The sequence below is a fragment of the Lonchura striata genome, chromosome 14, assembly GCF_050655825.1.
Source record: "Lonchura striata isolate lonStrDom1 chromosome 14, ASM5065582v1, whole genome shotgun sequence".
NCBI lineage: Eukaryota > Metazoa > Chordata > Aves > Passeriformes > Estrildidae > Lonchura > Lonchura striata.
In genome coordinates this window covers 2,977,988-2,990,096 of record NC_140716.1, presented here as the reverse complement: position 1 = coordinate 2,990,096, position 12,109 = coordinate 2,977,988, and the positions used below count along the sequence as shown (strand labels likewise).

Sequence of the window (12,109 nt, the reverse complement as noted above, 5' to 3'; positions counted from 1 at the left end):
CCCAGTTTGCAAACTGGGAGGTAGCAGGGGCTGAACAGATGCCCCCTAAAAGCATCAAAGATCTTTAAATTTACAAAGCAACGTCTTCCCCACCAATTTTGTCCCTTTCTTTTTGGTTGTGTCCTGGCAGCCTGGCTCTGAGCAGCAGTGGGGGCCCCTGCCCCTCAGGGGATGGGATGTGCTCAGACTGGTTGTCTCATTTATAGGATTTGATGCAAATATTGGTTGAAAACTGAATTTCTCATGGTTTTTGAACCCTTAACCTGCTGTTCCTCTTTGTGGGAAGTGTTAAAAATGTTTTTATTTTGAATAACCTGTTATCCCTCATGTGGTTGCCATTGTGATTTTCATGCACATCAGGGGCTCACACAGAGCAAGCAGCCCCAAGTTTAGATGTGGCACATGTGGGTCCAAATTTTGTGTCAAGAAACCATCTGGACAGAGCTTTGTGGGGAGGTTTGAAATGGAACTTCAGCCTCACAGCTCAGAGCACAGCTGGCATGTGCTGGTGGTGGTTTGCTTTGTATTCCCAGTTTGTGATTGAAGACCTGAGGCTGATCATTTCCTGAACCCCTGGAAATGCAAACTTAGACACAAGCAGGTTCTTTGGAAATTCCTCTCCTGTGGGTCAACAAGCAGCTTCTCATGCTGAAACAGCACTTCTAATTCCACCTGTTTGCTCGTCCTTAAGAGAATCCCGTTTGGGTTTGATCCAGGGTTGGCTTCTGCTCCATCCACATTTCTTCATAGTTCTCCATCCTCAGAGATCCAAGTGCCATGGAGCAATGGGCCACCAAGGCAGTGTCTGAGATCCCAGGTCGTGCCCCTGATGTCCAAACTGGATTTTCAGCCCACTTGAGAGGAGGGAAAGGCTTCAGGTTCTTCAGGGAGCACCCTGTATCTGTCATGGTACCCAGGGCTCCTCATCTCCTCACACCCTTTCATCTGGTGCCCCTGTGCTCTGGGGGCACCTATGGACACCCCTTGCTCAGTGCAATCCTGTGGTTGTTCCCTGTGTGGGGCTGAGTTTTCAGAGGGTTCCTGTTGCAGTGAACACACTGGGGGACCCAGAGCCACCCATTACCTCTGCACCCCAGCTTGGGCTGACATTGCTCTGACAGTGCTCTGGGGTCTGGGGAGCAATTGAGAGCCCCACTGCTAGAGGGTAGAGGCAATGCTTAAGCCAAAGGTGGTGCATAATCCCTACTTCCCAAGGGGCTGTAAAAGTCACAAATAAAACGTTATTGCTGGTTATTTGAAGGGTTTCTAGTTACTGAAAGAGATGCTAGGTGCAGAGCTGAATAATGTGAGGTGTTTCCCCATTTTGTGGGTAACATGATGTTGGATCAGAGTTTTTACCCTGGATTTGGCCATGCTGGAGCTCACAGAGAAACAGGGACCAAAAGCCAGCTGTGCATGAACTCTTGGGTCGAGCAATTCTGCGACCTTAAACTTGTGGGGTTGTGCAGCTCCACACAGTTGCTGCTCTTGTGTTTTAAAGAATCCCTGGTTTCCCTTTTGTCCCTGTTTTCCAGGAGATCCCAGGTGATTGAGAAATTCGAGGCACTGGATATTGAGAATGCGGAGCACATGGAGACGAACGCGCCGGGCGGCGCTGCCCTGTCCAGCGAGACGCGGCAGGGCAGGAGCGAGAAGAGGGTTTTCCCACGGAAACGGGTGAGATGCTCAGCCAGGGAATCCTGGAAAGATGAACCCTGGAATCCTGCAGCCCTGCATAGAGGGTTTAGCTACATCCCTGGATGTGGATTTGGAGTTGCAGGCAGCTCTTGCAGGAGCTGAACCTCTGTGTGTGCTCAGTCTGTGTGACTTTTCCTGCTCTGCTCCCTTGGGCCAGGTGTAGATTGGAGAAGAAAATCAGGTTGTCTCTTCTTTCTTCATAATGCAAAGGGAAACTTCAGATCTGGCATGGCAGGACACATCAGGATAGGGTGAAATAACAAAAGAAACAAGTTTGAGAGTCCCAGATATGCTTGGGTATAATGGGAACAAATTAATGCCTGAAAGGACAAAAGAAATGTGTTGCCAAGGAAATTACACTTTTTCTGAGCCTGAGATGCCCCTTAAATAAAGCAGATTTTTGTGCCATGAGCCAAGAGAGCAGGACTCTGTCCTAATTCCTGCACTGATCTGGGGTAATGCTGTTCACACAGGACTTCACTTGTGAAGGAGCAGCCGTGGGCTCCATCCTGGACGTGTCTGCGTCACCTCTGTCCCCACACCGCCGGGCAAAGTCTCTGGACAGAAGGTCCACGGAGTCCTCTATGACGGTGAGCCACCAGGGGGGTGTCCTCTGCCTTGGGAGAGGACATGAGAGGCCCTTCCCAAGAGGTCCCACAAAAACTGGACTGTTGCTGCTTTCCTCCAGCCAGCACGTGGGATTTGGGGTGCGCTCAGACTTGGAGCAGGTTCAGGGACCTGAATCAGGTGTGACCAATGCTGAAAGTCTCAGGAGCTCAGCTGGAGAAGGGCCACACTTTTTGCCTGTTGCAGAAATTAAAACTCAAGAATCTTGTGAGGAGCACTTGATGCTTTGTGTGATGTGTCAGACACTCAGGCTGTAGAAGTTCTAGAAGTTCTGAGGTCACCTCACCTGGCCAGAGCCCCACTTTGCCCCATGGTGTCCCCCAGCAGAGGCTGCAGCAGGGCACATCCAGCTCAGCAGAGGCTGAGTCCAGTTTCTGGACTTGGACCAGCTGCTCTGTCATGACTGTGATATTTTCATAGGATCACAGAATCCCAGAATGGTTTGGGATGGAAGGGACCTCAAAGATCATCTTGTTCCAATTCTCCTGCCAGGGGCAGGGACACAGACCAGGCTGAGCAAACACATGTCCCAGTTTTCTAATGCCATTTCCTTGATGTTTATGCAGTTGAAGGTGGGTGTGAGTGGGATGAAGGCTGCAAGGAAGGGCTGAACCTTCCCTCCTGAGCTTTCCTCCCTTTGCATATTTCAAATACTCACCAGTCCTGGAGGCAAACAGTACAGAATAAACACAAAGTACTCTCCTCTCCCTAACCACCCTTCTGTAGGGACAAAATAAATACACTTGCTAATCTCTCAAATAGATTACAGAGCTACTGTAAATACAAGTTGCATTTTTTGTGGATGGACAGCTTCTATTCAAGGACTTATCAGAAAAATGCAGTAGCTTGGTGTTTCTGGAGCTTTTCCTGTAGACTTGTACAGCCACAAGAGTGATTTTTAAATTCTTGGTGGGAATAAAAAGTGCAAGAAGTGCATATGAAGTGGCAATGCACATTATCTAGTGAAGGGAAGAAAGTCATGCAAGTTTAGATTAGATATTAGGAAGAAATTCTTCCCTGTGAGGGTGGTGAAGCACTGGCACAGGTTGCCCAGAGAAGCTGTGGCTGCCCTATCTCTGAAGTGTTTAAGGCCAGATTGGATGGGGTTTGGAGCAGTGGAAGGTGTCCCTGCTCATGGCAGGGGGTTGGAACAGGATGATTTTACTGTTCCTTCCAACCCTAAACATTCTATAGTTCAGTACTTTGCTTTCGCCTCCATTTTTATGGAGCAGGACTGGGTTCCCACCACCACAGGATCACTCGAATATGGGATGTGCTGCCCCACAAGTCTGACTGAATAGGCTCCCAGACCCAGTTTCCATTGCTGCCCTTACTGTAACCCATTTCAGATGCTGTCAGCTGGATTTCACACACTGCTGTGTTTTCCTCCTCCACTCTGCAGCACGTGGAGCAGCTGGAGGAGCTCAGCCTCGGGGGAGTGAAAGCATTTCCACCACATCCTTCCCTGCACACGGGCAGGGCTGGGAGGAGGGGCTGGCAGCAGTTATCCCACGCTGTCCTACTTGCTTTCTTCAGGAATTCAACATCCCCATGCACCCATATCAGAGGAAAAAGCAGGTGTCATTTGGGTGGTGCAGGGCTTGGATTCCCTGTATTTCCAGCCTTAGGAACTCAACCTGTTTTGAGCCCTGAAGCCTTGCATCAATAGCACATAGTTTTTCTTTCATAATATATAATAGAGGGTAAAACTGCCTGAAGTCTTGCTAATTCCTTGTTTATCCTTTCTCTGCAATGCTGGTGTAGCAGTGGGAAATTGCAGGAGAAATGGTAGGAAAGGAGCAGTGAATAAAGTGTGCAGAGGTCGCCATTCCTCCTGGGAGCAAACATTTAGCCACCACGCAGTGTAATGATTCAGTTTGGGTTAGGTGACCTTTTAAGGGCCCTTCCAACCCAAACTATTCTATTATTCTATGAATTTAACTGGTTTTGGTCTCTTTCATTGCTCTGCTGTGTTTTATCAACTTGCTGCTGTTGCCTTCTGGGCACAGACTCTTTCCTCTCCTGATCCCTCTCTCCTTTCTTCCAGCCTGACCTGCTGAACTTCAAGAAGGGCTGGTTGACAAAGCAGTATGAGGATGGGCAGGTGAGTGAGGAGGAAGCTCTGCCCTTCATGTCAGTGTTTGGTGCTGTGGTCAGTCCTGCTTTCTGACAGCTCACTCTAGCATCCTGTGCTGGCTGCACATGGAGCAGCTCTTGGTGTTGATGGAGCCCCATCAGATCAGTATTGGGCTTCTCTTGAAGTGGGAATTGCTGTTGCTCTGTCCTGGGGAGGTTTCCAAGGTGGATATCATATTGTGGGTTTCTAGGGAGCCAGGGCAGCTTGGATGGCAGCACTGGTTTCATGTTCCTGTTCCCTATTTATTAGTCTTGTCTCCCTTGCGACCCAGCAACCTCTTTGGTGTCAGAAATGAGGCTCAGGTAAAGTCTCCTGAGTGCCAGGGAAATGGCAATAAATAAATGGTTCTGAGGGAAGCAGCTGGTGCCACTTTCCTGCTGCCAGTTCCCAAAGGGATGCAGGATGTTCTGCTCTATTGGAGCCTTAGGAGTGGGCACTGATGAGCAGTGTGGATGGCCCTGGCTGTTTGTAAGCCACCCCTTCCCTGCATTTTCTTCCTTCCTACTCAGCTGTCAGGGAAAATGAGGGCAATTTGCCTGTGGCTGTGGGTGGCCCAGGCTCTCCTGGGTCCAAGTACACATCCATAGACAGCCAAAGGGGAATTGGCAGCTGGAGTGAGTGCTTTATTGACTGAAAGCTGCCTTGGGTGAGCCTGTGCTGGAAGCATTCAGGAGCAGATTTGTATAGAGCAGGGGCCAGGAATAGACTCCCAATTCAATTTCTAGGTACTGTAGATAAAACATGAATGTTTTACTAGGTTTTTGGGCTAAAAAGGCTTTTAAGCGCAGTCCCTAAAAGCCTCATCTTGCAGTGGAGCTAATGGAGGGGCTGCCACTGTCCCGTGGCTCTCGCCGTGTCACTGTCACATGCAGCATCTGGTGCTCTGCAGGGTGGCAGCAAACCATCACTGTCCCCTGCACTGCTGCCTGTTTGGGTCTCCCCTTTGCCATGGAGGGGCATTGATGAAGCCATGTGTGGAGCTGGGAGGGACAGGCACTGAGCTGCCTCCTGCAGGGTGGCTCTGCTGATCGATCTGTGACAAGCAGCCATGAATATGGTGGTGGGGAAGGAGCAGGATTGTAACTGCTCCATTTTTGTTGTTTCCTAGTGGAAGAAGCACTGGTTTGTGCTGACTGACCAGAGCCTGAGATACTACCGGGATTCAGTGGCAGAGGAGGTGCGTGTCTTCTGTCAGTGTTCACCCCATTACAGGGCAGCTCCTGGTGCTCCCAACAGACCCTGGCAAATCACTGCCTCCCTCAGTGCCCCAATTCCCAGATGCCAAAATCCTGGAGCCCCTTTAGGGCTTTGTGCATCTCAGGGGTTTGCTGTGCCTCCCTGTGAGCTCACCATGCTTTGGGGCTGCAAAGCTTAGTGGCTTATTTTACCTCTTCTCTCTGCAGGCAGCTGACTTGGATGGAGAAATCGATTTGTCCACGTGCTACGATGTCACTGAGTACCCAGTTCAGCGGAACTACGGCTTCCAGATCCATGTAAGGAAAACGTGGGGAGGAGGAAGGGTCCACCTGCAGGACAGCTGATAGGAATGCTTGTCTGTGACAAGGGGAACATCTCCCCAAACACCCAGGAGAGGCCACTCGGCATCCCCCCACAGTGCTGCAGGGAGCTGTGTCCTTGGGTTTGAGAGCCAGTTTTTTGACTGTCAGAAAAGGAAGGGGGGAGAGGGGAAGGGAAGGTTTTGTCACAGCCTTAGGGTCTCACCTATGGCAGGATCAGCCTGATTGCTGAGAATTGCTAATTCCCACTGGGAGTGTGCTGGGGGACAGAGGGGCTGGGTTTGACCTCTGTGTGGCCAGCAAGCAGTGCCCTAGCACTGGGGGCTTGGGGATGGGTGCTCTTGGGGAGTTGGAAAGCTGCTGGTGGGTGCAATCACCTGCTCTGAGCTGTTCTTTCTCTCTCTGTAGACAAAGGAAGGGGAGTTCACCCTCTCTGCCATGACGTCGGGCATCCGCCGCAACTGGATCCAGACCATCATGAAACACGTTCGCCCCACAACTGCTCCTGATGTAACAAGGTATGGGGAGGCTGTAGCAGACCCTGCAGCTGTGTGGCTTGCTGTGCAGGAGTAACATCATGAGTGTCCCTCATCCCTTTTCTTTCCTCTTTCTGAGCCTGTCTGTTCCTGGAAGCTGCAGCTTTTTCTCACATCTCTTTGAGCTTAATTTGGATTCATGTTGTGGGGATGCTGATATGCAGAGTTATTCTTACACATGCAGATTTCAAAGAGGGTTGAAAATGTGGTTTTAATTTGTGCATTGGAATATGAAATACTGTTCCTATATCAAGGCTCCTCTGGATTCCCACCAGGTATTGTGAAACCACTTGTATTCAGTTGTGCTGGGTTCATCCTTTCCTCTGGCTACTGTTCAGCACGAGCTGCCTAGTCCCTCTATGGGTCACAGCAGCAGGAGCCCAGGGTTCAGTTTAGAAACTGTTTGGCTCTGATCTATTTTAAACTCCAGCCAGGAATCATCTTCCCTCCTCTTCTGATCTTCCAGAAAGCTGCTGCAGCTCATCCCCCTTAAGCTGTAGTAACGCTGGTGTCTCCTCCTGCATCGGTGCCAGAGGAAGGGGACCTCCTGCATCACAGAGTACCTTCTGTGGGCACTTCTGGCTGTGTGTACAGGGTGTTTGGCCTCCTCACAGCTTGTCTGTGCTGGCCACACTCACACCAGCCACCTCTTACAGGCTGTGTGGACACGGCTGCACCACTAACTCCATCTCCTGTCCTTACTGTAGCTGCAGCCAGCAGGTTTTTGCCAGGTTTGTTCCTGTGTTGATGGAATGGCTCTTCTTACCTAGTGCTGTTGACCTGGAGATGCTCCAGCCTCTCTTTCTCCATCCTGCTTAGCCCTCAGCCACTGTTTTCCCAGCCCTGCCCGAGCTCTGGTGGATTTCTCAGGGAAGCCGCCTCTCTCCTCACTCGTGTGTATGTTTGATTTCCATGCAATCCCAGGAAAAGCTTCTCTTTGAAACTATCCGTGCTGAAGCCCAGGTTGGAAAACTGTGTTCTCTCCTGTATTAACGTTCTGTGGTTTGTATATCTTGTGATTCACTGCATGCTTCTCCTTTTCTGCACCTCGGATGGGAAGTCCTGCAGTTTCCATTTATTTTTCTTTCTTTTCTTCCCCTGTTTCCTTTTTTTTTTTTTTCCTTTAAATAAAAGCCAGAGAGAAGGGAAGAAGCAACCTGGTCTTGACCCTTGATTTTCCCACACTGGTATCTTCCGATGTGAATAGATATGAAGATGAAGACCAAGGAAATTTGAGGGGACCTCTCTGCCTTTAAAGAGCCAGATGTATTTATGGTTGCTCACAGGTTACTGCAGCACGATAGCCCTGTGCTCACTGTCTGCACCTGCTCCAAGCCCACACAAAGTGGTTTCACTTGGCTTTCCCTCTGAGAGGGTCCAGGCGCAGGTCCTGGTTGGGCAGTAACTTGTTACACTGCACAAACAGACCGTGAACCAGTCCCGAGCTGGGAAAAGGGAATGATGTGTGTGCTTCTGTGGTTTCCCACCTAGCTGGTGCCGTGGGTTAGTCACTGTAGGTTGCTGGAGTCCTGCTCTGTGTGTGCAGCAGGGCTGTATTCACTGGTGCCTGCCTGGCGGCCCTTTGCAGCAGCGTGGGGTATCCCAGCCCATCCCACCTGGCTTTGGGATGCCCTTGCAATCCGCACCAGGGAAGCAGCAGGTGAAGGGGGCTGCTGGAAGGACAAACTGCCCAAGGCTCAGCATGGAGGGGTGCCAGGTGTTGGCACAGTGGTGGGGTGTTGTGCTCAGTGTGCCAGGAGGGCAGCAGTGCTCACCCACCTCTGAGGATGGTCCCACAAACTCCTGCAGCCCTTCGCTGTGTTTCATGAACCTGCTGCTGTGGCTGCACCCAGCCAAACAAACACTCCTTGTCTTGGTTTCTTTAGCCCTAATGATGGTTTACGTTGCTGCATGTGTCAGCACCTGGCATGGGCAGCAGATGCTGCTCTGCTCCCTGCCCTCAACAGTGCCCTGCAATCTGCAGAGGCACTAATTACAATCTGCTAATGATGATGGGGCAGATAGAAAATACCCTCATGAACAAAAGTGGCTGCTTCAGAACTGGATCCATGTTGAGTTCACAGCCCTTGTGAGGCTGGGTTCCCCAGTGCACCCCAGTTCCCTGCAACCTTTGTGCGCTTCTTGCCACAGCGTGCTCAGCTTGCAGCTTGCACCCACCCCTATTAAAATAAACTGCTTTATTTTAACCTATAAATACCATTGGGAGGCAAAGATCACCTCACCCCCTTCCTGTGTGATATGAATTAATTTCTCTGTGGTGAAGGAGATGTGAAATAGTTGAGTAGAATTAATAGCTGTGGGGCACTTGCAGGAGATGAAATGAGAAACTTTGGGTCAACCTTCTGAGTGTCTTCACTTCATTCCCAGCGGCCATCCCTCTGCTCCCTGACCCACATCCCGTGCCCTTTGGAAAGCAGCAAAGGAGAAATGAGCTCGTGAGAGATGTCACCTCTAGAAATGCCAAGATTCTTCCACGTGGAATTTAGAGCAGAAAAATACCTGTGTCCCAACAGCATATGGCAGGCCCCAAGACCCCCATTTCTTTCCTAAAGCTCATCTCCATTTTAAGATTCAGTCTCATCCCTACTTTACTTCAAAATGCAGCTGTAATCACTAACTGACTCCAGATTGAGAGCCTGGCTTTGGAGTCGTGAAGTATCATGGATGAGGAGCAGTGACATTTCATCATTGTGCCTTCTGGGTTTATTTTATTAGCTGCAAGTGACAGCACTGAAGAAGGAATCATCTCTGAGCTGGTTTTAGCCTGTAACTGCCAGAGTGTCTTGAAACCCAGCCCTACTGAGCCTGTGGTTTGCTGCTGGATGACAGTGCATCGGAAGATACTAGCCCACACAGAGCCATGTCTTCTGCTCCATCCTTTGTTTTGGGCATATGCACATCCATGAGGTTCTTGGCTGGGGGCTGGGGGGTGTTTCTGAGGTGGGAGAAGCTGTGATGCTGCTGATGCTGCTGCTGCTGCTGTTCCTGATCACAGTGGTCCCATGGGTCAGAGCCTGTAGTGAAGGGCCCAGTGAGCTGCTTTCCAGCTCTTGCACAAAGCTTGTTGAGTCCCTGCTGGAGGCTGGGGATTCTGTGGTTGGTTTGGAAGCAGGGAGAGCCAGGAGTCAGCCAGAGCAGCAGGACTGTGCCTTGGGAGGCAGCTTTTGGAGCTTTGGGTAGCAAAGAGAGTTCAGCAAGTGCCCACTACTCCCTTGGGACAGGCTTCCTCCACAGACTTAGCAAACTGCTGTTTTCTGGTTTAATTTTGATCTGCATGTTACAGGGCTGGCATGTCCGTATTTAATAAGCCAATACTGCATTATGGATTATCTGTAGGTTAGAAATGGTATTGCCTACCTCTATTAACTTCTCCTGCTTGATGAGTATGTCTCCCCCCTCAACCCACCACCCTCTAACTCAGCGCTAAAAATCATTCCTTGCTTGAGAAATTGGCTTTTTCAGTGATGTCTGTGATGTGCTGAGTAATGTGCTCTCCTTGCTGCACTCACCCCTGCCCATGTCAGGGGGCTGCCCAGTGCCAGGGGGGCTGCCCATGCTGCCTGTGGGGCTGGGTGACCTGGGGAGGTCTGTGCCTTCAGTGCAGAGAGTGCCATGGAGAAGTCATGGACCCATTAATACTTTTCCAAGATGAAGGGGAACCTTACGCTTGTCTCCCAAGACTCTCAGAGCTGCTCTGTGCTTCTCCACCCCACAGCTCCAAAGCCAGCCTGGCTTTGGTGGGTTTGGTGGCATCTTTCCCACAAGCACGTGACTGTGGCCATGCCAGCCACGGGGCATGCATGGAGCCCCACAGCTGGGGGGCTGGAGGAGCTGTTGGAACCTCTGACAGCACAGTCTGGGGGTCACTGCCTCATCCGTGGGTTGCTGCTTGCTCATGGTCACTGGCCCCATTGTGGCTGCCAAGGAGGAGCAAGGTTGGGATCAGCCACTCTCCAGCTGCCAAGGTGTCCCAGGAGCAGCTGGGTCTGCTTGCACCAAGGCTTTGCACACCAGCACATCCTGGGGAAGGGCAGCAACAGCTCCTGTGCCCGAGGGGCACGGGGAGATGGAGGGGCAGGGGGCACCCACATGGCATTGGCTTGGGCTTCCAGCAGCCCTTTTCCACCCGGCTCTTGGAGGCATGCATGGGAGCACCTGGCTGTCTCCAGCACCCACTGACACTCTCCTTCACCCTCTCTCTGTCCTCACAGCTCGCTGCCGGAAGAGAAAAGCAAAACAGGCACTTCCTTCGAGACTGGTCCAAAGCCAAGCGAGAAGCCGGACATGGAACAAGCCGAGCTGGACACGGAGCAGAAGCGGAGCCGTGCCCGGGAACGCCGACGAGAAGGACGGTCCAAGACCTTTGACTGGGCTGAATTTCGCCCCATCCAGCAGGCCCTGGTGCAGGAGCGTGCAAACGCTGCAGACTCCTCCAGCAGCGGCTCGGCCGCCTTCCCCAGGGACAGCGGAGCTGCCGACGCCGACCCCGGAGAGCTGGAGCGGGAGCGGGCCCGGCGGCGGGAGGAGCGGCGCAAGCGCTTCGAGATGATCGATGCCGTGGACGGGGCAGGGTCAGAAGAGGCGCTGAGGATGGAGGTGGACAGGATCCTGCCTGTCCCAGCAGACATCAAACCGCAGAACGTCCACGTGGAGATCGAGCAGCGCTGGCACCAGGTGGAGACCACCCCACTGCGGGAGGAGAAGCAGATCCCCATCACGCCGTTGCACCTCGCCCACGCCGAGGACCGGGAAGAGGGGCTGACGAAGCAGCACCTGACCACGCTGCTGGAGAAGGAGGTAAAGGGTGTGTAGGGTGCAGGCTGCCTGCCAGACTGGCCTTCAGGCCACTGGGGTGACTGTAGGGAGTGTGATAGAGGCTTAAAAATAGCTGTAAATGTTCCTCCTTCATGATAGCAACTAGTAGGGATGCAGTAGGTTCCTTGAGAAGCTGGCAGGGCGAAGATATGCATCATTCCTCTTCAGCCCTGCCAACAGCTTTCAAGTTTCCCACAGCTGCAGAAAGGGCTGTTCTTACGGCCTGGTCCTTCCTTACCCCTCTCAGCCTGATTTGTGGTGGTTGTAGCCAGCCTGTCTCTGACAAAATGGGTACAATCAAAGTGTATCAACCAGACTACAAATTCAAGCTCCCAATCCTCTGTGCCTCTGCAGCTATAGAGACTTGTGTCTGCATTTATAAACTGTCATGGACTGTAACACACACCACAAAGGTTCCCTTTTTGTGGAGCTTACATCAAATAGTGTTAAGATTTTTGGAAAAGAATGGGGGAGACTCAGCTCACTTGGAAGAGTTCTGCGCCTGGGATAACAAAGGTTGTCGTTAGGTGGGATTAAGGTGTATTAGTGGGAATGAAAGGGGTAACCTTTTCTTATGGAGTAATCAGGAATATCACCGAGCTGAACTGGGCTGGGATTTGCCAGGGTCGTGCCTGGCATGAGCTGGTGCCGTTCATCCTTTGCCACAGCGAGCTTTACGAATTACACTATTGCATAAATGAGTTCTTTCAGAGGGGAGGGATTTTCCTGGCAAAATGAAATCCAGGACTCAGAGCAGA

At 51.5% G+C, this 12,109-nt stretch overlaps 1 protein-coding gene across 9 annotated transcripts in view; it reads left to right on the top strand.

Moving 5' to 3' along the window:
- Positions 1–12,109, top strand: part of MPRIP (myosin phosphatase Rho interacting protein) — a 73,045-nt gene that overhangs the window by 41,886 nt on the left and 19,050 nt on the right. For 8 of the 9 annotated variants that reach the window (XM_085592121.1, XM_021549816.4, XM_085592120.1 and 5 more), the window contains 8 exons: positions 1,536–1,677; positions 2,172–2,288; positions 4,373–4,429; positions 5,571–5,639; positions 5,866–5,955; positions 6,388–6,497; positions 7,440–7,478; positions 10,748–11,333. In XM_085592121.1, the coding sequence (XP_085448247.1) occupies positions 1,536–1,677; positions 2,172–2,288; positions 4,373–4,429; positions 5,571–5,639; positions 5,866–5,955; positions 6,388–6,497; positions 7,440–7,478; positions 10,748–11,333 (1,210 nt within the window). The remainder of the gene's footprint in view (positions 1–1,535; positions 1,678–2,171; positions 2,289–4,372; positions 4,430–5,570; positions 5,640–5,865; positions 5,956–6,387; positions 6,498–7,439; positions 7,479–10,747; positions 11,334–12,109) is intronic. The other variant, XM_031506135.3, reaches the window with a different exon arrangement.